At 42.1% G+C, this 26104-nt stretch overlaps 1 protein-coding gene across 1 annotated transcript; it reads right to left on the bottom strand.

Moving 5' to 3' along the window:
- Window positions 1-681: 681 nt before the first annotated feature.
- On the bottom strand, window positions 682-22901 carry TMA16 (translation machinery associated 16 homolog). Its single transcript, XM_033061059.1, has 7 exons — window positions 22822-22901; window positions 21166-21278; window positions 11378-11415; window positions 10500-10584; window positions 9885-10033; window positions 2355-2397; window positions 682-995 (listed from the first exon to the last, which is right to left on the bottom strand). The coding sequence occupies exons 1-7, from the start codon at window positions 22822-22824 to the stop codon at window positions 827-829; spliced, it is 600 nt and encodes a 199-aa protein (XP_032916950.1). The 5' UTR covers window positions 22825-22901; the 3' UTR covers window positions 682-826.
- Between the last annotated feature and the right edge of the window lie 3203 nt (window positions 22902-26104).

Raw genomic sequence — 26104 nt, 5'->3', positions numbered from 1 at the left:
GCCCCCGCCGCCGCTGCGAGGCACGCCGGCCGCCCCGCTGCTGCGTTTACTCGCCCTGCCGGCGGGCCGGCCCCCGCCGCCGCTGCGAGGCACGCCGGCCGCCCTGCTGCTGCGTTTACTCGCCCTGCCGGCGGGCCGGCTGCCGCCGCCGCCGCCAGGCTCGCCGGTCGCCCCCTCCCGTCTGCACCACCGCCGCGTTTGCTCGCCCTGACCGGCACTGTAGGCCCCCGCACCGCCGGGCACCCCCACGCTGCTGGCCCCGATTCTGCTGGGCTTCCCCCGCTGCCAGGCAGCCCCACCCTCCGGCCTTCCTGCTTCTGCCATGCTCCCCTGCATTGCTAGCCCCAGTTCTCCCGGGCTCCCCCGCCCTGCTGGCCCGGGCTCTGCCGCCCCCCCTGCCCCGCCCTGCTGGCTCAGGCTCAGCCGCCCGCCCCCCACACTGCTGGCCCCGCCTCTGCCAGGCTTTCCCACCTCAGCCGGGGCCGGCCGGGCTCCAGCTTGGCTTGGGGCTGCCGCGGGCTCTCACTTCCGTGTTGGCAGCTTTTAGAATATTGTCCATGTATTAGCCGCCCTCGAATATTAGCTGCACTTCTGGGTTTCCACCAAACTTTTGGTCAAATTGGTGCGGCTTGTATTCGTGAAATTACTGTAAGTATAGTAAAAAAAATTTACGCAGTAATATACAGGTTTACCCAGTAATACTGTTTACTCTTTACCATAGGTACACAGATAATAAAAAAGCAACTAACAAAGCCTTTAGAAATATAGTTAAATTTTATTTTTGTTTCCAATGAAAATTAAAATAGGTTTATTACAATTTCCTTCACTATTTCAGCTCCTGAATTAGCTGATGATCATCAGGGCCCACCTCTTCTTCATTCAAGTCTTCTTTTGCTTCTGCATCTGTCACTTCAAGGTGACTGCAGGCAGCATCCCTAGCTGAGAGCTTTTTCATTTTGATGTTCGGCAGTTTCTTCAGATCACCATCCCATTCTCTTGAAGAGAAAAAAATAAATAAGAAAATCAATTACCATAGAAAGGAAGGAATGGCAGAGTTAAACCACATTTCCTCAGAAGATGCTAACTCAAGTGAGGCTCCTGTTCTAAGTTATTTTCTGTCCCACTGTGGTATGAATAAGAACCAAAGATTTCACCCAATTTTGTACACTACAGAAGCTGCAATTTCTCTAAGAAGAAATAAGTACTTTCAGATGTGAGATTTTGAAACAAAAATATATTATTCACTTTATTCCCACAGACTTAGTGTACCCTCAGTAAATTTTTGGCCACCTGCTTTTAGGTTTGTCTCATTCAACTTGCAGTCTGGTAAGCAAGAGAGAAATAGGTCAGAAAGAGTTTCTTCATCTGGATAATTGATTTGCATATGTAACATCACATGTACCTAAGTCCCTCATGATTTATGGTAAATGTTAATGTATGACTAACTTCAAGAGAATACAAAGGGTTTGTAAACATTAATTCACATGGTGAGTGTATTATTTCAAAAGTCTGCATGAAGGAGAACGGGCTGCTTTAAATATAAGTCAAGCCCAGTACTAATAAGTGCATTTCATGGATAATTTTTCTCAAGGGTAAAGACAGTATTTGCCAATCGTAAGATATGTTTTTCATTTAGCAAGGCAATACAACAACACTTCTACCTGATGTCCCTGTTCAAGAATTCAATTGCATATTTATAAATATAGCAGCCTCTCTTCCTTGGGTTTTCTGGCTTTAGTCCAACACCCTGTAAGTATGACTCCTTGCTACATACCATTCCTGTGAGTCAGTGAAATATCATTCCTTGCAATATAAGCATTCCTAAGTTAGTATTTTTTTTCTTTAAAGTATTTCATTTGATAGAGCTGTCAGCAAAAATGTTCACTCAATCTACTACCAGGAGACATACTAACATGCTGGCCCAGATGAGCCAGCCAGCAGCAAGTTTCAGAGCTCCCAGATTTTTTAACTGGATGCAAGTTGTAAATTCATTTAAGATTTTCGACTACATACATACATACATACCAACACTACCATGAACAGCTGAAGTCAGCATTTTAGTCAAAACATTATCTAAGAATATTGAAAAAAAGTTACTGAAGTTACAGAAATGGCATTCTAACTGTTGAAATTAAATCTTCCGATGTTTTAATTAGTAAGTGGCACAGGTGTTCAGCTTGTAACAGCTAAGAAAAGCCAAAATAGCAGTGCCATACCTACTATGCTTTTTCAAATGACAAATTCCTTGGCAGTTTTGTGTAAGTTCCTTTTTTTATGAAAAAAGACATACAACAGGTGAATTTAAGAAACATTATTTTACATAAACAGGTTATTACTGATAATAAAAAACCTACCTGAAAAATTTAAGATGCTTTCTGTTCATAATGTCTGGGATTTCTAATAGGAAAGAAATTAAATTCTATTAGATATGTTACATTATTCAAGTGAATCTTATTTTAAAGGAAGAAATGTGAGCTAAATGGCCTCTAACAAAAATGGCTACATATCTCCTTTCCATTGCAACCAAACTGTTCTAAAAGAAACCTGCCATACATATATACAAATAATAAAATAAATAATACAAATTAACAGAACAGTAATATAAATCTGTATTATCTTTGCTAGTAAAAAGCAAGGCAAGTACTTTGTATTGGCACCTGTGGAACAGACCATTTTGCTTTTTTCCCCCTGGAGTAGGCAAAATCTTCCTACTACAGTGTAGGTTATAAACTTCGGCAGATTTTTACATAGGATGTCAAAGCTGCTTTGCCTCAATTCAGTGTCATTGTTTTCTTGGTCAGTCCTGCAGTGTTACAAGCAGCCCATGTTTAACATCACCACCAATTAATGTAGGAGCCTTGACATCTTCCCACAGTATAAAACACCTCTTTACTGTCTATGAACTACACAGATTTCACAGCCAGAAGGCTTCTCAACAAACAGATGATTTCTACCTCTGTAACACTAAATGCACTTTATTTTAGCTCTTAAAATTGTGTAATTTCAGCAACTTTTATATTGTCCTTGAACAAACAGTTCTGCCTCTGTTTATCTATCAATTTCCTCAAGTTTTACCATAATAAATGAGATCATGCTATCAATGCAGGACTATGGATGATTTTGCTACTACAAAATGTAGGATGATACCCCTGTGCCATTTTTCTTAGTGGCCAGACAGTCCTTACTATTCTGAAAACTATTCCTTCCTTTCACACTTGGTTATGAAGTTAAGAACTGAAGAACAATAATATCTGCAAAATGTTTTAAGAACAATTACAGTGATTTCTGCCGACTGTTCCTTGGTAAACAGATGAGGTGATACTGCTCACATCTGAGCAAGGCAGGGCAAAGAAACATTCAGCTAATGCTTTTTTCGTCTGCTAATTCCTTGCTTGCATGCCACATTAGGTCCATCCTTCCCAATAAAGCCTTAAAACAAAGCCACAGTTGCTCTTGCTTTCTTTGCACTCATGGCAGCACAGTGCCAAATGCTAGAACATCCCACCTCCCACAAGGGAAAGGTCTTCCCTTCTCCTAGGTAATTTACAAGGACCAATCAATGCTACTCCATTTGGCTCCAGAACTGCATGTAGTGATGTAAACAGTAAGTCTGGCAAAAGTAGCACCATGCTGAGATTTGTATTTGTTCCTTTTATCAAAGCACTGATTCAACATACAGTTCAGTGCTCTTGTCAGACAAACCAAGACTAAATGCCAAGACTTTCAAATGAAGCCCTTTTATTTGCTTTTCTTTTGTACTTTTCTTTTAACATTTAAAGGGTTTAAGTTATGCAGACCTTTTCCAAAGAGAATATTCTAACAGTTTTATCTAGTTCATCATCCAAGACTCACCAACATCATGAGAAAGCAGGCACTCTGAAGAGAGAAGATTCTGTGCCAAACTAAGATTTGGCACTGAATTCATATTTACTGCTTTGGCAGTGGCAAAATTTTTGAGCTACGCTTACTTGTGTGCTTACAATATGTTACACAATAAAAATTATTGAGTTGCCAGATTAAGAATAGAACTGTGTGTGGAAATAAAGTACAGTAATTTCAGGAGTATCAGGCACACTGGATTATAAGACGCACTTCTGGGTGTCGGCAAATTCCAAACTTTGCCCATATATAAGGCGCACCAGAGTATAAGGTGCACTTTTTTCCTGAGCGAGGATCTGTGCGCAACAAAGTAACCAATTAGTACCAATCGCGCTACCCTTGCAATCTTGGGTTACAATACAGGATGTGATCAAAGTACCTATTATATCACCATCTGTTGTGACCAGGTGGGGCATTGTTCTTTATCTTTGCATACCCCCATACTTCCTCCAGGGAGTCATCTTCTGCTAATGGCCCATTGAGTCCCACTGTGTGACTGATAAAATTACTTCATCCCATTGAGAGTTGCTCCAGACAGGGGGGAGAGCGAAGCCTTTCCCACCTAGATAAAAACCAAAATTCTGGGACACCAAGTCGCCCTCTCTTCCCTGGACTCCAGAGGAAAACCGGACTTTTTTTCCGTATCATCGCTGGATCTTCGGAGGGAGGCTGCACCCTTCTATAAGATCACTGCTTCAACTAAACCACATCTGTCACTGTAGGAGGACTGTAGCTACCATTTAATGGGACTGTTACCAACACCGTGACTGACAGGTGTCACCCTGGTGGGGTGTCAAGTTGTGCCCTGACTTTGTGTCTTAGTTTGGAGGACAGGTATCTGCTAAGAAAGGCAGGAGCTTCTCTTTGAAATGGAGAATGTAAAACCCCTCTCTCCAAATTATTATAATTTTGAAATCAAGCGGCTCTCAGGCAAAGATACGGGAATTAGGAATAACAGTTCTTTACTAGGGAAATTAAAATAGAAATGCAGTACTACAAAGAAACAAACCCCAAATCCTGACAAAGTCAGAGTACAACCTGACACTCTGTCAGGCACGGTATTGGTAGCAGTTTGATTAAATAGTGGCTGCAGTCTTCTTGCAGTGACAGATGTGGTTTAGTTGAAACAGTGGTCTTATAGAAGGTACAGTTTCCCTCCGGAGGTCTAGTAGTGATGTGGAGAAAACTCGTTTTTTTTCTAGAGTCCAGTACAGAAAGGGCTACTCGGTATCCTAGAATTTTGGTTTTTATCTAGGTAAGAAAGGCTTGGCTCTTCCCCCTGGCTGGAGCAATTCTCAATGGGATAAAGTAATTTTATCAGTCCCACATTGGGACTCAATAGGCCATTAGCAGAAGATAACTCCTGGGAAGAAGGATGGGGGGGTGCAAAGATAAAGAACAATGCCCTACTGGTTTCAATGGATGGCCCATTAGCAGAGCATCTCCCACAGAGATAAAGACCACTGCCCCACCTGGTCACAACAGATAGTGAGAGAATAGATACTTTGATCACATCCGGAATTGTAACCCATGATACTTTGTCAGTGTTTGGGGTTTTTTTCTTTGTAATACTGTATTTCTATTTTAACTTCCCTAGTAAAGAACTGTTATTCCTAATTCCCATATCTTTACCTGAGAGCCCCTTAATTTCAAAATTATAATAATTTGGAGGGAGGGGATTTACATTCTTCATTTCAAAGAGAGGCTCCTGCCTTTATCAGCAGACACCTGTCCTCCAAACCAGTACACGTGCCAAGCACTGCTGAGCCCCGCCCGGTTTGGCTCGCAGCTCGCACTTCCGGGTTGGCAAAGTTTCAAACTTTTTCCATATATATGGCGCTGTGGAGTATAAGGCACACTTCCGGGTTCAGACCAAAATTTTAGTCAAAAGGGTGTGCCTTATATGCATGAAATTACAGTAATTTCACAACCATAAGGCACGCCAGACTATAAGGTGCACCCCCGGGAGTCGGAAAATTTCGCAACTTTGTACATTATATAAGGCGCACTAGACTATAAGGCTCATTTTTTTTTTTTTGCAGTGAGGATCCACCCCCAGCTCCCCCTGCACGGCTGCTGGCCAAGGCTCCGCCTCAACCCGGCAGCCATGGGCCCCCAGGCTCGCCTGTACCCGGCAGCCATGGGGCCCCGGGCCCCCGGGCTTGCCTGCACCTGGCAGCCACAGGGTCCCGGATCCACCTCCACCCAGCTGCCACAGAACCGTGGTCCCGCCTTCACCCAGGAGCCGTGGCGCCATGGCCCCGCAGCCCCACTTTCACCTGGTTGCTGCGGCACCACGGTCCTGTCTCCACCTGGCTGCCACGGCACTGAGGTCCTGCAGCCCCGCCTCTACCTGACTGCCGCGGCACTGCGGCCCCGCCTGCACCCAGCAGCCATGGCAGCCCTGCAGCCCTGCAGCCCCACAGCCCTGCCTCCACCCAGCTGCTATGGCACTGCGACCCTGCGGGCCCACCTTCACCTGGCTGCCGCACCCCCGCAGCGCCGCCTCCACCCAGCAGCCGTGGCACTGCAGCCCTGCCTTCACCCGGCTGCCACAGCCCCGCTGGCTCCCCACATGGCTCGCGGCTCACACTTCTGGGTTGGCAAATTTCCGAACTTTGTACATTATATAAGCCGCGCCGGACTATAAGGCGCACTTCCGGGTTTGGGCCAAAATTTTAGTCAAAAGGGTACACCTTACAGTCGTGAAATTACCGTACTGTAATTCTATACTGCAAAATAGCCGATTTTCTAAATTATGCTGGATTAGTAATACTTGTCTAACTCAGCTGCATCTCCTTAGCATGGACCAATGTTATGTTTCTTGCTGCTGCTTGTGAACTCCTTCATTTGCTTTAAAATGTTAAGTCATAGGAGCATGGTTTTCTGGACTAAAGATGAAAAAAAAAGTAAGAAAGAAATAGGGAACAGGATTTAGTGAGAAAGAAGATTTAAGTAAACATTTTTTATTGTTTCTGACCCTTTCAAAGAGGTTTACTTTTCTTTCCTTTGAGGAAGAACAAACAGCCTGTTAAAAAGAAGGAAACTGTAGATGCTCCTTAGACAAAAAATTATTAATTTATACAATAACAATTACTACAGAAAACAGCAGCTAATAGTACAGAAGTTACATTAGCAGATACATGGAAATGATACAGCTTTCATCTGAATTAAATTCATTTCCCTGTAATGTGAAGCCTCCCGAACTAATTAACAAAACTAGTATACTTAGTTTTAAAAGCCACTTTCCCCAAATATTAATATTATGCATCTGAGAGAACATGAAAGGTAATTAGAAGCAAATCATCAAAAATGCATGATGTTCAGATGAAATAATTACGCTGGTTTTCCACTGAAAGCATGCTACCTCTGGGTTACAAATAAATAAATACAGTTATTTCATGACTGTAAGGCGCACCCTTTTGACTAAAATTTTGGCCCGAACCCAGAAGTGCGCCTTATAATCCGGTGCGCCTTATATATGGACAAAGTTCAGAAATTTGCCAACCTGGAAATGTGAGCCGCGAGCCACGGGAGGAGCCAGCTGGGCTGCGGTAGCCAGGTGGAGGCGGGCCCACAGTGCCATGGCAGCTGGGTGGAGGCAGGCCTGTGGGGCCGCAGCTGCTATGTGGAGGTGGGGCCGCAGCCAGCAACTGCGTGAGGGGAACCGACGGTGGATCCTCGCTGCAAAAAAAAGTGCGCCTTATAGTCCGGTGTGCCTTATATATGAGCAAAAGTTCAGAATTTTGCCGACACCTGGAAGTGCACCTTATAATCTGGTGTGCCTTATAGTCGTGAAATTACTGTAAGTATCTAGCATTGCCTTTCAACAGCTTTGCTATAAACCTGTAAGACCAGATTAAACAAAAAACCCAAATACACAAAAATGAAAACAAGAGGAAGAAAACTGCAGTAAAATTACTGTAGATATATTTAAGGAGTAAGTGACAAGGAGCTGCTAACCCTCAACAACATTACTGATAATGTTTCCTGTAACAGTATAGCTACTCTTTGTCTAGAAAAAGACTAAAATTTACTATATTTTGGGATGTCTACCACTTTTGTAAACAAATTTTTACATTTTGTAAAGGATTTGTTTTTCATTTATAGACATCCTTCACAGGACAACAGGAAATCCCCTCAAGCTACAACCAGGGAAGATTCATTTTGGATATCAGGACAGATGCTTTTTCACTTAAAGGGTGGTTAAGCATTGGAATGACCTGCCCAAGGAAGTGATAGGGAAATCAGTAGCCCAGGAAGTGTTCAATGACTGGATGTGGCACTTAATGCTATGGTCTAGTTGACATGGTAGTGTTTGGTCAAAGGTTGGACTTACTGATCGTGAAGTCTTTTCCAACCTAATTGATTCTGTGATATAAATAGACTGCATCAAATTTCAGTAGACTTCCCTAAATGCAAAGAATACATATTATTCAGTCTCTTCATAGCAAATGCACATGAATACAAGAAATAACTAAGTTCAAGAAGAGGAGGGGAAAAAACCCAACAAATCTAAGTCAGTTATAAAAGCTCCACTCACTAAAGCTTCTAGGATTAATAATGAGCTAGAGGCATAAAAGCACTGTTTCCAGCTGATTTCCATTTATGCCCAATCTTTAATTACAGTATTTAGTTGCTATAGTACTTAGCAGCAACTATTTTCTCTGAATGAACACTGTCCTAGACAAGAGAGCAAAACCGGCAGCAGCTGTGATAACAAATAATAAATTATTTGAAAGTGTATTTAATATGGGAAGGTGCACTGTGCTCTGAATGCTTTACTTACTAATTCTATAATAAACTCAAATTTTGCTTACTAGCTTTGCCTTTCGAGCTTCTTCATTACTTTTATGGTGTGCTTGTGAATTTGATGTCTTTTTCTCTCATGCTACTGCTGTTTTCTGTCAGCTTTCCACAAAGCAGTAAGGAAAAAAAAAACTGAAATTTAAAAGCAAAACCAAAAATAATACTTTTTACAATTGAGCTGTTTGATGACAATCACAAAATCTATTTTCCTATTACATTTTGCCCCTCTTTCTAAGACATCAAAGATTACACATGAATAGAGATATTCCTAAATTCCTCTGCTTCTGCAGGCTGTTGCACTGGCAAAATTTTAAAGCCATTAATTTTCTTGATTTGTACAATACATATCAGGGTGTGCTGATTTTGGTGGGGGTAGAGTTAATTTTCTTCACAGTAGCTAGTACAGGGCTGTGTTTTGGATTAGCTGGAAACACTGATGTTTTCATTATTCCTAAACTGGGTTTGCACAGATCCAAGGCCCTTTCTGCTCCTCACCCCAGCCCACCAGCAAGGAGGGTGAGGGTGCACAAGGAGCTGGGAGGGGACCCAGCTGCGACAGCTGACCGGGGATTATGACACACAACCCAAATCTTGCTGTGCGTTGTATCCTAACTACAGAATAATGTAGAATTTTCATGCTTTCCACACCTGGATAATACTTTAGCATTAAAGTGAAGTTCACCACTGAGCTTCAACATGCACATTATTGGTTAAAGCAAAATACAAACACTTCACTGCTTATCTTAACCACCCCCAAACAACTCTTTGCTTTTTGCACTTTCATTATCCCTTTGTCTTTCTTCTTTATTTCACCAAACTATTGCTGTAGCCCTTCAGCCTTGTTCCAGCTATCAAATGAAGGTCCAAACAAGGTGCTGAACAGAATTTGTATTCAAGGCAGGTGCATTAAAAGCTCACAAGTTTCAAAAACAGGTTACAGATGCTTGCACTGAAAAGACAGTACTAGTGAAGATGCACAAAGGCAAAAGTAGAATAAATGAGTCAGATCTCCACCACCTTTTTTTCTCCTTTTCTTCTCTGTGGCCCTCTTCCCAAATAACTCCGCAAGGCACAAGTGCCTAGCACTTAGGTAATTTCTTTAAAGAGAAAAATAAGGACAATGCCTAGAAGGTTGCTTAGATTCTGGCCTTGTGAGCAGACGTGAGGACTGAATTCTTTCTAATGCTTTTACGTACCTATTCCATAGCCCTCATAGAGCTGTCTTTCATGTTCTATTGTCTGTTTGATGACAGATTCCCGTGAACCATGCTGTCTTCCTTGTCTGCCTTTAATACTGTTTTGTAATTCAATCTGCTCCAATTCAGCATTGAATCGACACATATAACTGAAAGAAATAAAATGCATAAAAGCTAGATGCAGTCATACAAGAAAAATTGCAAAACAGAATTACTCTGATAAATTGTTTTACTAATTGTATTTATTTTCTAATTTATTTTCTTTATTTACTGGAGACTCAAGGAGTAAAGAGTATGAAATCTGCATGTTCAGGTGTTACAGAATAACCCAACAAGCAAATGCATTACTGTGATTACTACTGTCCAAATCATTTAAAGTCCTCCACACACTACAAAACTATATATTCTTAAATAATTAAAAAAAAATACTACAACACAACTTATTTTAATAATTCTAGTATGACTATATACGTCTCTCAATATTTGTCAGTGGCAATAAAATCAACTACCTGGTATTACTAATAGGAATATATAAAAGTCCTCCTCTGAGTCAGCATTACATTATTTTTAAAGACAAATCAAGCTTTTTAATCTTGTTTTTAACACTAGTCTTACTTTTCAATTAGTTCACCAGCTTCCTTCTTTGTGTACTCGATTTTACTGGGGTCAAGGTGACTTTGAAACCATTGCAGTTTTTCTCCTACAAGAATAAACTTAACATTAATGGTTACATCACCACTGTAACATCAATATAGATTAAAGTTTCTCAAAGTTTTTTAAACGCCCCCCATTTGTTAAGATTTTGAGTGGCATCATAGACTCTGATACTGTGGGTACCAGGTTTGAAGCAGCTGTAATAGATTCCCAGATGAATTCAGATTTATACTATACCTTCCTCAGAGAAAAAAAGACATTAGGCTTTGTTTTACTGGAAATTAATTAAAATATCACTATCTTAATTGCTTAAGAAGGAAACTTAGAAAGGGAAAAAAAACAATACAGTGGCTGAGTAATAGTTCTGATCGTCACATGTGTTTTTAAACAGATTAAATTGAAAAAGTGCAGGATCAATCAAATGGACAAGAAAAATATTCGGGGTTGTGTTTTAAAGTTTTGAATTTACTTGCTAACACAATGTGTCTTTTAACCTACACATATCATCTTCTTTTACAAGCAACTGTAAAAAGCTTGGAGACCAAAGACAACAACACCAAAGGATGTGTGCAGTTCTACAAAACACTCATTTGGTCTATATTGCCCTGGTGTTGTGTACACTGACTAAAGATTAGCTATGCTCAGCCCTAAATTCAATCCTGTGTATATATTAAGTGGGCATGTCAGGTATTTCGGTATTTCAACCAAGTCTATTTGAAGATTGCAGAATCAGATTACAGAAAAAGAAGGCTCTAATCGGACACCTAAAAAGTTGGTAAAACTTAGAACCTCTATGAAGAAACTGAATACTGTACTCAGTAACAGAAGTTTCTGCTTACCAACAAGACTTAAACGCAAAGCTTTGTCTGTCTTCAACCTAGCAGAGAAATAACAGATATGTTAGCCAGGAATGACTTCCATATAAATAATGACCTTGATTTTATTCTCAAAAAAAGTTGTTTTTTTTCTAATCACAATGTAGTCAAGGGAAAACTTCAAATAAAAATATTTTACAAATTCCAAACAATGCAAAACTTCTTCTGTTTCATCCAAAATATCTAATTTCTGGTAAAACTAGCTGAAATTTGTACAGTTTATCTATTAAGCTAAAGAGTTTCTTGGAAGAAAAAAAGACACAAAATTTTTCTCAGCATGCAACAAAAGGTATTTCAATGAAGAGCTGCACTGTCACAATTTCCTTAAGTATTTCTGATATTCTTCTGGTATTTTTAATGAGTTAGGAGATTTCACTGCACTGCATTCTTGCAAATCAAGGACGCAATGTTAAAAATACCATTCCGTTACCTTAAAACTTGTAATAATTAAATTTTGTGCTTAGCGAACACTAAGTTAATGTGTTAAGAACCCAAAATTAACAACTTCATTAAAGAAGATGAAAAAAACCTCAACTCTCTTTAATGGTACTTTTAAGTCCACTTGAATCTCTGGTATGATACTCAAAAGCATTCTGTATTCTGTGGGAAGTGGGTACACAGTTCTATTTGGGATTACAGTAATTTCACGATTATAAGCCGCACCTGATAATAAACCGCATGTTACAATACAGAGTGTGATAAAAGGTATCTTTTCTATCACCATCTGTTGAGGGTGGGGGCTGTGATCCTTATCTCTGCGGGAGATATTCTGCTAATGGGCCATCCATTGAAAACAGGCAGGGCATTGTTCTTTATCTTTTCACAACCCATCCTTCCTCCAGGGAGTCATTTTCTGCTAATGGCCCATTGAGTCCCACTATGTGACTGATAAAATTACTTCATCCCATTGGAAGTTGCTCCAGCCAAGGGGAAGAGCCCAACATTTCTTACCAAGACAAAAACAGAGGTTTTGGGACACTAAGGTTGCCCTTTCTCCACTGGACTCCAGAGGAAAACCGGATTTCTCCACATCACCACTAGACCTCCGGAGGGAAACTGCACCTTCTACAGGACCACTGCTTCAACTGAATCACATCTCTCAATGCAAGAGGACTGCAACCACCATTTAATCAAACTGCTACCAACACCCTGCCTGACGGGGTGTCAGGCTGTACTCTGACTTTGTCAGGCTTTGGAGTTCATTTCTTTGTAGTACTGTATTTCTATTTTAATTTCCCTAGTAAAGAACTGTTATTCCTAATTCCAATATCTTTGCTGGAGAGCCCCTTGATTTCAAAATTATAATAATTTGGAGGGAGGGGGTTTACATTCTCCATTTCAAAGAGAAGCTCCTGCCTTTCTCAGCAGACACCTGTCCTCCAACCGAAAACAGCAACTTTTCGTTCTTTGTCCATATATAAGCCACACCTGATTATAAGCCACACTTCGGGTTCAGACCAAGATTTTAGCCAAAATTGTGCAGTTTATAATTGTGAAATTACTGTAATCTTCATCCTACTTAGGCGTTCTCAAAAAAAACCCAATTTCTCTAACAGGAACTCCTGTGCTTCATGCTCTTTTGTCCTCAGGTGTCAATTTTGATTTGTATCAAAGAATATTGCAATGATTTTTTGTTTCCAGAAAGGAAACAAGACAATATTGGGGTAAGCATGAAATTTGCCACTGGAAAAAATACCCTAGCCATATATATTCAGTGTATATATTCAAGGACCTCTGCTAAAATTGACTTTTTATCATTATTAATAAATAGAAAAAAAATGGTAATAGAATAAGTAAATCATAAAGGCTATAATTGACAAAAAATAAATAATGATAAAATTCATCACAGTTCAAAGCTATTGTGCTCCTTTTTTAATTTCCTTTTACTGTAAAATTTATTAAACAATTTAGAGCTAATTGAAGTAACTCACAGCAGAGAAGTCTGTCACCTACCACAAAAACTGGGATCAAAAGATACACCCATACTTTCCAGAGACAAACATACTTGTGTCACTTGTCCACAAACCTACATTATTAAATAAAGATTAGATTTTTCGAGTATTTCATCCTCTGAAGACTGTCTACAAGCCATGTACAAGCAAATGGACAGCACACGTGAGCTGCTAAGAATTCCACTAACATATTAAAGAAATTTTTACTTCTATGGATACCCCAGCATCTGTAGAAGAAGCCTTCAATAAAAGCTGGGCCGGCTTTTATCCTCAGAGGACTTACAGCAGGGAGCTTTGGATGGTAACAGCATCCAAGAAAAGGACACATACTGCACTCAGTGGAACTCCACACCAGCAATCCCTTCTGGGAGCCTTTTAAGACAACAAAACCCGACAAGCCTGTCTGCAAAGCTTTGCCGTGGAGAAATCTACAATGGCATCTAGGAAAGCTGCCTAAACAGAATGATGTCACACATCTATGTTCTGAAACACTACAAGCTGCCATTTGCACCTGCTGAGGCCACTAAATCACTTATTTATCAAATCAGTGAAGTACAGAACCATTTTCTTCTGGAAGAAAAACCGTCAGTCTCCTGATGCACACAACTAATTTCAGTATGAGAAATGATGAATGATAGGCTCAGATGTTGCCTTACTGTACTTCTCATGAAAACCTCACCTCAGTGACTGCTAGAAGACAACAGCATTAGCAGGGAGAATAATCAAATCAGCTGAGTCAAAGAAACTTTCTCTCCTCTCCCTCCACACAATGAGTAATAGCTTTTGCTTAGAGGAAGTAGAGGGTAAGGCTAGGGACACAATCCCGTGGCAGGCTGCTGTTTCTTGATTTTCTTCCTCATTCACTTTCCAGAAATCCTCCGCTTACGCAATAATTATTAATAAGAAAGATTAGTGGTTTTCTTGATGTCTACTACGTACTTAAAAAGTAAATTCCCCGTGTTCCTTCAGCAGCTCTTTATCTCAGACATTGTATTCAACTCTACTCTAAATACGAACAATGACTAAGTATTTCCCAAGTCAGACTACAAACTCAGTATTTTCCCCCAAAAATACCCACACATACAAATGCCATCTACGGCTCTGAAACCTAAAATAGGCTTTTCAAAACAAATACTTTTAAAAGCTAACAGCTTTTCAGTTCCTCAAGAAGAATCTGCAAGAGTATGTCACAAAGTATCACTGCCACAAGCAATGCAAGCAGAAGCACAGAGGGTCAAAGGAGATTAGGAGGTTAGACAGGGGGAAACCTCAGAAAAAGCAAACACAGAGTTCTACCAGGAGACATTTTAAGGTTGCTTACTTGCAAAGGGTGACTTCACACTCCATCACTGTAAAAACTCCTTAGCTCTCATATCAGAGCATGACTGTCTGGGGTTACAATACAGGATGTAATAAAAGGTATCTTTTCTATCACCATCTGTTGAGGGTAGGGGCTGTGATCCTTATCTTCGCGGCAGATATTCTGCTAATGGGCCATCCATTGAAACCAGGCGGGGTATTGTTCTTTATCTTTTCACAACCCATCCTTCCTCCAGGGAGTCATTTTCTGCTAATGGCCCATTGAGTCCCACTGTGTGACTGATAAAATTACTTCATCCCATTGGAAGTTGCTCCAGCCAAGGGGAAGAGCCCAACATTTCTTATCAAGATAAAAACAGAGGTTTTGGGACACTAAGGTAGCCCTTTCTTCACTGGACTCCAGAGGGAAACTGGATTTTTCCACATCACCACTGGACCTCTGGAGGGTAACTGCACCTTCTACAGGACCACTGCTTCAACTGAACCACATCTGTCACTGCAAGAGGACTGCAACCACCATTTAATGGGATTGCTACCAACACCCTGCCTGACAGGATGTCAGGTTGTACTCTGACTTTGTCAGGGTTTGGGGTTTGTTTCTTTGTAGTACTGTCTTTCTATTTTAATTTCCCTAGTAAAGAACTGTTATTCCTAATTCCCATATCATTGCTGGAGAGCCCCTTGATTTCAAAATTATAATAATTTGGAGGGAGGGGGGTTTATATTCTCCATTTCAAAGAGAGGTTCCTGCCTTTCTTAGCAGACACCTGTCCTCCATACTAGGACAATGCCAGTATTACACTGGCTTATTTGTAATGAAAATGCACTGACTCCTGAGAAATTTATCATACATGCACATCACAAAAGGTCTATTTTGACTCAGGAGGGAAAACAACAGAAATAAAAATGCACAGTACGATTAACTTTAGCTACCAAAACCAGATAGGTATTTCTTCACTTGCAGGAAAACACAACTGGTGTTGGTACACCACTACTACCGAAGTTTCATGAATTTCCCACTATAGTCTGGTTTCCTAAAGCATAGAAAATCAGTGTTCTACTACTGCCAGTGAAGCAGCTATTGCTGTCTCATAAAAACATCCATGCAATTATTTAACAGAGCTAACAAGCTGCCTAAAGGAATAAGGATTCATATGTAGATTAAGAGAGAGTAAACTGGTAGTAATACACTGGAAGTTGTTGCTGCTTATTAGACCTTGAAGAGAACAGAGGGCAGAGGGATGCAGGAAAGCAAAAGGTGTCATTTAAGTGAACAAGATGATTTAAAATTGTAGCAAAGTTTCTAAAAGCAATTTGCCTGTTTCCTCTTATTATGCTTTAAGATTGGTCTCTTGTAGTGCAGTCACAGTTTCTGGACACTAAACTTACAGTAATTTCACGAATACAAGCCGCAGCAAGAAGACTAAAATTTTGGTGGAAACCCGAAAATGCGGCCAATATTCCGGTGCGGCTAATCTATGGACAAAAATGTGATGTCTGCCCTTACCTAGTATCATGCTGGTCCAGTCCCGAGCCAAAACAGTCTGAAATCCATGGTTTCCCGTTGTTCCGACGATGAACCAATCAGAGAACAGCTTATTGCCTGCCTGTGGATGGCGGCGTTACTGAGGGGCGGGGGTTGTTATCGGGGTGAGTTACCTCGGCAGTTCGATAAAAGTGTGTGATATTTCTCTGTACTTTTTAAAGTGTTTTCAGTCTTGTGCGGCTACGGGGCTGGCTGGGCTCGCAGGGAGAGGGCTGGGGGAGCCTCTCTCCCCGCAGGGAGAGGGATGAAGCGGGCAATCAGCTCGCAGGGAGAGGGCTGGGGGAGCTGCTCAGCCCGCAGGGAGAGGGCTACAACGGCCGCTCCCCCCGCAGTCGCAACGGCTACAACGGGGCCGCTGCCCCTGCGGGGCTGCGAGGGCCAGAGCGGCGCTCGCCCCACGGGCCGCGGGGGCTAAAACGGGGCCGCTTCCCCCGCGGGCTGCGAGGGCCAGAGCGGCGCTCCCCCCGCGGGCCGCGGGGGCTAAAACGGGGCCGCTAGCCCCCGCGGGGCTGCGAGGGCCAGAGCGGCGCTCCCCCCGCGGGCCGCGGGGGCTAAAACGGGGCCGCTTCCCCCGCGGGCTGCGAGGGCCAGAGCGGCGCTCCCCCCGCGGGCCGCGGGGGCTAAAACGGGGCCGCTAGCCCCCGCGGGGCTGCGAGGGCCAGAGCGGCGCTCCCCCCGCGGGCCACGGGGGCTAAAACGGGGCCGCTTCCCCCGCGGGCTGCGAGGGCCAGAGCGGCGCTCCCCCCGCGGGCCGCGGGGGCTAAAACGGGGCCGCTTTCCCCGCGGGCTGCGAGGGCCAGAGCGGCGCTCCCCCCGCGGGCCGCGGGGGCTAAAACGGGGTCGCTTCCCCCGCGGGCTGCGAGGGCCAGAGCGGTGCTCCCCCCGCGGGCCGCGGGGGCTAAAACGGGGCCGCTTCCCCCGCAGGCCGCAAGGGCTACAACGGCCGCTCCTGTGCCAGCACGGAGCACGGAGATGTGGCTCCGCTCGGAGCTCAGATGCCTGCCCGCGCGGCTGAGCAGCTGTTTAAAGGCAACGCGGATCCATTGGGAATGCTCGCAAAATGACCACACTATTGTTCCTGTCTTTTTCGGCTTGTAAATAAAGGGTGTGTCTTTTTTCACTTGGAAACAATGTTTCCGAGGTCGGCAGTAAGCCAGTAAGCCCCAGCGATCCCGTGATTGTGTTACTAAATGACGATTTTGTGAAAGTTCGCTGCGAACTAAAGTGCGGCTAATATTCCAGGTGCGGCTTATCTATTAACAAAGGCAACAATGTTGCCAACACACCAGCAGTGCGGCTTATATTCCGTGCGGCTTGTATTCGTGAATTTACTGTATAACTGCTGTCATATTTTATTACGAATGTTTGCAGTGAAGAGTGGACAATGGAGCCCATAAAAAAGTTCTGCAGTTTAATGCAGAATTTCTCCTTCCTTTTCCCAGTTCTGCATTTTAAATATTGAAATTCCTTGTGGATAATGTCTACCCTTTTTTACTGTCTTGTTTGGGCAAAAAGTTACTGGAATATGCATCTTATAACTTAATGCAATTTTCCTTCCTGTATAACATAAACAGGAACATTGACAGTAGTTTTTTTGTTATGTCCATTCTACAGGAAAGTTAATAAGCAAATAGAAGCCTAAACTGTCTCCAGACAAGTACCTAAGGAAAAAAAAAACAAAAAATCAAAACCCAAACAAACCAAAACAAATAAAACAAAATAAACCAACCATATAAACCCAAAAACATTGACTGATACTTCTAAAAAAGATATTCTCACCTTCCAGTAACATGCCATTCAAGGACTTCCTACACCCTACACCTTTGTGTGAAATAGTAATCAACAGATAAAATGTACCTATGTTCAAAAAGTACTACTGCACAAATTTAGCCAGCAAAAATTAGAGCATCCTCTGGCAATGAAATCCACAGCTTAATAAAAATAGTACAGATGAACTCTATGGACTTGTTACATTCAAAGACTACTCTAATCCAGTTTTTCCATTCTGCAGAGGTGCGCTGGCCTGTACAGAGAAATTATCCCCTTTACTCAGGCCTCGTGAGATCACATTGAGAATTCTGTTTCTAGTCTTATGCCCCATTCATACTTCAGACAACTTACCTCTACACAATAACAGGCATGGTCAAAAAAGTGCCAGATTCATAGATGTGACTAAGAAAGAAAATTCTGTAGAGATTACAAAGCAGCTTCTCCTACTTACCACCAAAAGATGTATTAACCTTCCACCAGAGAACGGGGCTGTCATTCAACAGAAGCAATTTGAAAAATTGTTTAAAGACATTTAATAGACCTGCAGAAGCAAGGCGGAAGAACAAAACTGGTGTGTGCTATTTCTTTTTCCTGAGAGCGTAGGAGTGGAAAGCTTCCCTCCATTCACAGCATCAGAAATTTATCTTGTCTTTTTCAGAGCTATGCAAAATGAATCTTCATCATTTTATTACAGAAACTGAAATCTAAGTAATTACAATAAAAAGTTCAACACATATTTAATTACCAATTTTTTAAAAAATCCTAAGAATTTACCAATCTGAAATTGGAACCCTTAGCAAGTCTTTTAAAAACACTAAGGGGGAAAAAAAATTAACATTATTCACGTCTTTCAAATTAAATTGCTCTTCAAGCCAAGACTACACAGAAAATAGAATACAGACAAATGGAGGATGTTTTTAATGCAACTAATTTTTAGAACACCAAAACAAAAGTGATCTACAAAGTACAGAATTTTAGTTAACTATTCAGGTCCCAGAAGCATAAGATGTAGAAATCTCATTTATAAGGTATAAAGATATAAAATATAGCATCATTTTGCTATCACAAAATGCTGTGGATGGTCAAAACTGAAATGCTATTCTTGGTGGAATGGTTTCCCCATGCAAAATGAAAGGCTACATCTTTTACAATCAGCCTAGATTGAAATAGCAGGGGTAGGGCTTCTGCAAATACATCAGTGACAAAAGGAAAATAAAGGCTAATGTGGGCCTCTTACTGAATGGAGGGGGACCCAGGCAAGAGAGGACACAGAAGACAGAAATATCAAACGCCTTCTTTGCACAGCCTTCATGCCAAGAGCAGCCCTCAGCAATCTCTGACCAGGGTTAAAGAATGTCAAAAGGAAGGCTTTGCTTGGCCAAGGAGGATTGGGCTAGAGAACATCCAGGCAAACTTGACATCCACAAAGCCATGGGCCCTGAGGGATGCATCCATATGTGCCAAGGAAGCTGGCGGACACTATGGTTGAACCACTCACAGATATCTTTAAAATGACATGAAGATGAGGAAAGGAGCAGAGGAGCCTGAGGACCGGAAGAAAAGAAATGTCACCCTGGTCTTCCAAGATGGCAAGGAGAACCCAGGGAACAACTGGCCAGTCAGCCCCACCTAAATCAATGCAAAAGCAATAGAGCACCTCATTCTGGAGGTCATCTTCATCCACATGCAGGACATGGAGGTGATCAGGAGTAGTCAGCATGGATTTACTAATGGTAAGTCATGTTTGACCAACCTGATTGCCTTCTATGATGAAACAGCTGCCTGGATGGATGAGGGGGGAGCAGTGGATATGGTCTATCTCAATTTCAGCAGGGGCTTTCAGCTTTTTGCTGTTGCAAGAGGAAGAAAAAGTAGCACTCCAAGAAGAAACATCAGCACTGGTGTCCTATCAGTGTAATTCTAACCACGTGAGATTGTCACTAAAAGATCCGAGCGTGCCATGACATAATGAATAATCAGTAAGTATAATTGCCTCGCTAAGTTTTCTTATGCATATTTTTCTGTGTGATGAAGTCACAAATGCAAGCACTAAGACTCAAGTAAGATAAAGTCATCTTTTGTGATTAAGAGCTGTGAGTGGCTGTTATGACGCAAGGTGAGAGAGCTAAGGGATGAAGCAGTCAATTTAGTAGCAGGGAAATAATCTGCAATAAAAATTTACAATCAATAGTCAGAGAGAACAGAAAAAACACAAAACAGCAGGGGAAACCTCTCATACATTAAGAAACTGCCCAATCCTCAACATGTGCTACTTGTGAATTCTTGCAGCATCCCTGCTGGAGGCTACATGACCCCACTGTGGCAGCAAAGGCCCCCTTTCTAGTGAAAGCAACAGTGCAACTGCTGTGTACAAGGTTGTACATCAATCCCAATAATAAAAATGCACAGTATCTGGACCAGGAGTTTCCAATTTAACACCTACAGACAAATGAGTATTTTGGCTCAGCTCACATGGTCCATCCAGACACTACAGTTTCTACAGATACAAATTATATAATTTGTACAGTACTGTACTATACTTAGACCAAAATGTTTCAAGCTAGCTTTAGTAACTTCCTAAATAAATGTATTTATGCATAACAGTGAGCAAGCTGAGACAAGGTAAATTAAAGGCCAGTCTTCACCAGCTGTCTTTTCCCTCTGTGGGAGGGGGAAATAAAACTTCAAAGCAGAAAAACAAACTTGCCATGGAAGAGCAGAAAACCATCAAAGAGGAGTTTAATACACAGTTTTATTCAGAAGTCTGTGTTCTGCAGAGAAGTTTCTGGGTCTTCTTTTCTATTAACTCAGCATTTTAGCAGAACCAGCTAGACCCTAAGCAGGATTCTCACTGAACCTGAAGTAAAGCCAAACCAGGTGACTCACCTTCATGTGAAATCACCAGCATCATGCTATTCAGATTATCAAAGGCAAGAAATCTAACTTGCAAGGATAATACCCAAAGTCAGGCAGCAGAACTACACACCTTGTATAACCTGATTTAACGCATGCAAACCTGTCACTTCACATGTATTGAGTTATACAAGTCTTTCTGTTATTTTATGGTTATATCAGCATAACAGTTCATGTCTACTACCACAAGTAAAAAGCATCCTTTGTGATGCTATTCTCTGGTCTGTACAGAGATTTGGCAGTCAACTTACTTTTCTTTCTTTTCCTGTTTGTGTACTTCCCTTGCAAGCTGTGCAGCTTTTCTGCTGTAGGGATGGATAACTTTTTTCTCTTGCTTCCCTCCTTGAGTTTTTCGTAACTTTGGCTGAAAAGAAATCAGAGATACTATGCACTAATAAGGCTCAGTAAAACATGAAAGGGAAGATAGAAGTCCACGCCATGGTGAAGACTTAAAAGGTACTGATACCTAAGAAAGCCCTTGACTTACAGCAACCCATTATCAATTTCACCCACTTCAATAAGAAAACTACAGTAATTTCACGACCATAAGGCGCACTGGACTATAAGGTGCACCCCCCGGGAGTCGGTAAAATTCGCAACTTTGTAGATCAGATAAGGCGCACCGGACTATAAGGCGCTCTTTTTTTTTGCAGCAAGGCTCCGCCCCCAGCTCCCTCCGCGCGGTTGCTGGACAAGGCCCCGCCTCAACCCAGCAGCCATTGGCCCCTGGGCCCACCTGTACCCGGCAGGGGCGGTGCCACGGGCCCCACCTGGCAGCCATGGCCCTGCTGGCTCCCCCCATGGCTCGCAGCTCTCATTTCCGGGTAGGTAAATTTTTTTAACTTTGTCCATCAGATAAGGCGCACCGGACTATAAGGCGCAATTCCAGGTTCCGGGGAAAATTTTAGTCAAAAGGGTGCGCCTTATAGTCATGAAATTACTGTACTTGAAGTCAGTACATGCTGTAACAAAACCACTAGAACACAGGGAATGCTGTAATAAATCTCACATAGTGACTACTGTCAAAATACCTATTTTGTAGAACTCTGCTGCTAGGAAACTAAGATTAGCTCTCTGTACCTTTGCAGAAAAATGTCCCCATTCAAGCTTCTATCTGGGTTTCTGACAAGAGCCTCATGTAATTTGTACAACGTAATAAAAGCAATTTTCTCCTTCCTCCCAAGAGATCATTAGAATGCCTCACACCAGGGAGCAGCCAGAGGCTTTCCTTCTCTACACCTTCATACTGCACAGAGAGGGAATACTACTCACGAATTTCCAAAGTATGTAATGCTAGTCTAAGTTATGCTGTTTTCTGGTAAGAAAATGTTTGAAGAGAACTGAAAGGCTTTATGAATTAATGTGCTATTTAACTGCACCCAAAAGAAACATCTTAAAGCAAGGGGGCTTTCCTGCATCACAATAAATGGCCCCCAGTAGACAAAGACTATAGTACATCTAGTTCTCTATGGTGATATCAGTGCTTAGGGCTGCGATAAAAAAGACGGTGTCAAAGACAAAACTACTCCGAACACCTCGGGAAATCTCAGGCGGCGGCATCTCCGACCCGCTCCACATGCGGGACGCGCTTCCCCCGCCCCGCTGCCGCCCTGCCGGCAAGGCCCAGAAGGACGCAACCCCCACCCGGGAGGAAATGCAGCAGTTCTTAAATGCAGGTTCGGCTCACCGCCGGTATCGGCCACCGGCTGGCCGGCGGACTCGCCGCAGACTCCCGAGGCCTCTCCAGAGACGCAGTGGGGCCGCTCCCGGCGGGAAAGAAGGGGCCGAGAGCACCGCGTGAGCAGCCACCGTCGTCCTTAGAAGGACCGACTGCGGGAACCGCACCGCTGCCCCTGTCCCCGTCCCTGTCCCCATCCCCGTCCCCATCCCCACGCCGCCACACGTACCATGACGAGCGAGCCTCCTTCCGGCGCCGCGGTGCAGCAGCCTCAGCGCTCCGGGCGGGCGCGTGGCCGGCGCGGCGGGCGTTCCGCAACTGCCACCGTTCCGCGGCTACCACGCTTCCGCGGCACCCCCAGCGCCGCTCGGCCCGAGCGCGCCGGGCCGGGCCCGGCGCTCATAGCTGCGGTGTGACGGTAAAGGGGCGGCCACACAGCACAGCGGAGACCAGGCCGGAATGAAACCTGATCAGGCACTGGATAAAATCTTGGCAGCAGCTGAAGCGATTGCTTTGGCAAGTGAAATTAATGGGGCTGCTGCAACCCGAGATAAAAGAAAAAGTAGTAGTCCAAGAATCTGGTGCTCATTATGGTGGAGAAATTCCAAATCGGTGCCTATGCAAAGAAGGAGTCTTGCTGAGCTGAAGAAAATGGAACAGAGTCAAGAAAAACGCGACAACCTGTATGAGAAAAGCAGCCTTTTGCATCGTAAGAGAAACAACCTCTGGAAACTCCAAAATCAAAATCAAAAATTGAAGTTACTGGAGGGTGTAACCCTCAGACTTGCAGGCATCACCAAACAGAACAAAAACACCCTCTCTGGCAGCACTTGAAAGCAGATCAACTGCACCACAGGCCTGTGGAAAAGCAGTGGTGACTGTTCAGCTCCAGCCATCACAGGCTCAAAGGAGACACCATCTTTAGGTCTTAAGACTTCAGACTCTGATAACTCTTATATAAAGAAACATATTAATTTTATAGATCATCCCTAAACAGCAAGCCCCCAAATCTCTTACTACAGTATATATAAGGAAAGTGGGATTGTCTAAAACAAAGTCTTCGTTCAGCTTGTATTGGAACATGACCTGCTTGTGCACTTACAATAGAACTGTCCCATAGATTTACAGAACTGCTACAGAAGGCAGGGACAGTAGCAATTTTGGTTTTTAATATAATAATTTAGGATGTAGCAGTCAGAGACAGGAAACTGAGCATGGAATTTTAAATAGTCCATCAAGTAAATAGATTTAGAGTTACACTGTCATAGTAGCTATATGGGAGTGGACTCATAGCAGCAAACGGGAATAGCTCTGTTGTAATACTGTTCAAATCTGCTTGGGTCTAGCAACTCACATTTAACGCATTTAAGGGATGCTGAAGGAAGTCAAGCAATAAGATAAAATGGCTGTGAAAACAATTTCACTATGGGCCTCAGTCATTAATACAAATGAAAGATGAAAAAAGTAATTTGTAGATTATTTCTTTATTGAGATGAACAGCTTGGAGGCTTTAGAGTATGCATGCCAGGCAATGTCAGTAGGTATGCCCCTCCCATAAAAATAGAGAAACTGCTGTAGTCTCCATTTAGTTTTTGTTTCACAGAGAAATGCTAGGTGGGAAGCAGATGTATAGATGGCTTTACTTCTGAGCTGCAGGACATGGTTGGGGCAGAGGTTGGAGCTGAAAGGTACCCACTGTGAATATTTAATTGAAACTGTAAGAAAGAAAAATACAGACTCTGTAGACACTTAATGGGCAGCTCCAAGGGGCCTTTCAGCTTGGCACTGACTGTAATGAGACTCCTGGGTGATGATGCATTTAATCTGATTACCTAGTTACAAACCAAAAAGTATTCAGTCTAAATGTGCATTGCTTTATATTCTGGCCTTGTTTTTTAAAAAGTTAGTAATCTGGAAAAAAAAAGGTTTTTTTGGTTTTTAGTACTTCACTGTTTCCATCTACAAAGGATCTTCTGCAAAATGTCTTGACAGCTGTGTGGAATAATTGCTCTGTAAGTTCTCCCAAGTCATGTGTTTATCCTGGGGGGAAGGCAACAGATACAGACACAAGAATCTAAATTTGGCATGGTAATAACTGGATCTTAATTTGCAATTTTTTTGCATTAATTTTACTGATGCTGTTACAAATGTGTAAATTAAAGGGATATCAGGCTATGACAGTCTTTCTTACAGTGTTCAGTGATGCAAAATAAAGTAGGTTTACCAAGTACAATTTAATTCATTCACCCTTGAATTGAATTTGCTATGAAATTCTATTTACTATGAGATATTATGTTAAATATTATAAAGCAGTGACTACAGTATGGTACTTAGGATACAGTAACCATACAATTCTAAGAAGGAGGCCCCATTATAATGATAATGGCATGTATCAGGTTTTCAGAAATTCTGACATTTATATGTCATAAATTAGACCAATTGACATAAGATTTAGACTGACTTCTGAATATTCTTTAAAATCTCATTTACAGTGTTATAACTGCATTAATAAGAATGGAATTTAAAATTGTGTTTAGCTTGCTTGTAATGCAATCAGCTAAAGGTTAAAGCAATTAACAGCTGCATTTAGAAACAAGAAAAAAAATGTAATGAGCAAGAGAAACTATATTAGTGTGGGGACAGTGAGCAGTCACGCTCAGGATCTGCCATAGTCTGAATGCATCTGTAGTAGGGCACACATGTAGAGTTTTTTGGGCATATTCCATGTTAGCAAAAAGACCAAGCAGTACAGTAGAAATAGAAAATTGCAGTTATGCTTGCAGTTGTTTAGTGGATTTTTTAAGATAATCTTTCTTAAACTGGTGAGTTTTACATGTGCTTTTATCTTACTGAATAAAGGATATAGTCCCCTGGCTCACTTAATGTATATTTACTGCAAACTTCCTTATTAATTATATGTTCCTAGGAATTCCAGTCTCTTTCTACGTATGCAGAGGGCAGATCTCAAGTAGTGGTGGTATGAAGGAAATGGTACTGTAAATAAATTGGGTAAGAATTACAAAGTACTGAAACTGATACATAACCAGTATTTTTTTGTATCAACCTTTAGGAGAATAATTCAGCTGACAATTGAGCTCATTGTTGTCACAGTTAGGTGTCTGATTGAGCTTCAGCAAATCTGAGGATGCATTCATTAGTTTAAAGACAGACATTAATATTTGCTGTATCCTGAGTTCATAAATAGAATGCCATTTGCTTTTAATTTAGTCAGGCTTATGCTTTGACATTAAATTCCCATAAATTCAATGCTATTGTTTATATCCACAGTTTACAGACTGTGAACATGCATGCTACAAATTCAACTTAAATTACTCAAGACAGCTTTAAATAAAGCCAAGTTTTAAAACCTGTGTACCAGATCTTCTAATATTTGACTGAAATTCTCTTTATATTTCTTATAGTCAGTACAGTAATTTCACAGCTATAAGGCACACCCTTTTGACTAAAATTTTGGTCCAAACCCAGAAGTGCGCCTTATAGTCCGGTCCGCC

This window comes from Catharus ustulatus, chromosome 5 (assembly GCF_009819885.2).
Source record: "Catharus ustulatus isolate bCatUst1 chromosome 5, bCatUst1.pri.v2, whole genome shotgun sequence".
Taxonomy (NCBI): Eukaryota; Metazoa; Chordata; class Aves; order Passeriformes; family Turdidae; genus Catharus; species Catharus ustulatus.
This window is presented reverse-complemented; position numbering and strand designations above follow the sequence as displayed.

Bases quoted from the DNA above. Each gene is read 5' to 3' on its own strand.
- TMA16 (XM_033061059.1), bottom strand. The intron at 10,585-11,377 runs GTAAGCAGAAAC...TTATTCTTGTAG, and splicing joins TTTGCGTTTAAGTCTTGTTG to GAGAAAAACTGCAATGGTTT. The intron at 996-2,354 runs GTAGGTTTTTTA...TTTCTCTTCAAG, and splicing joins AAGCATCTTAAATTTTTCAG to AGAATGGGATGGTGATCTGA.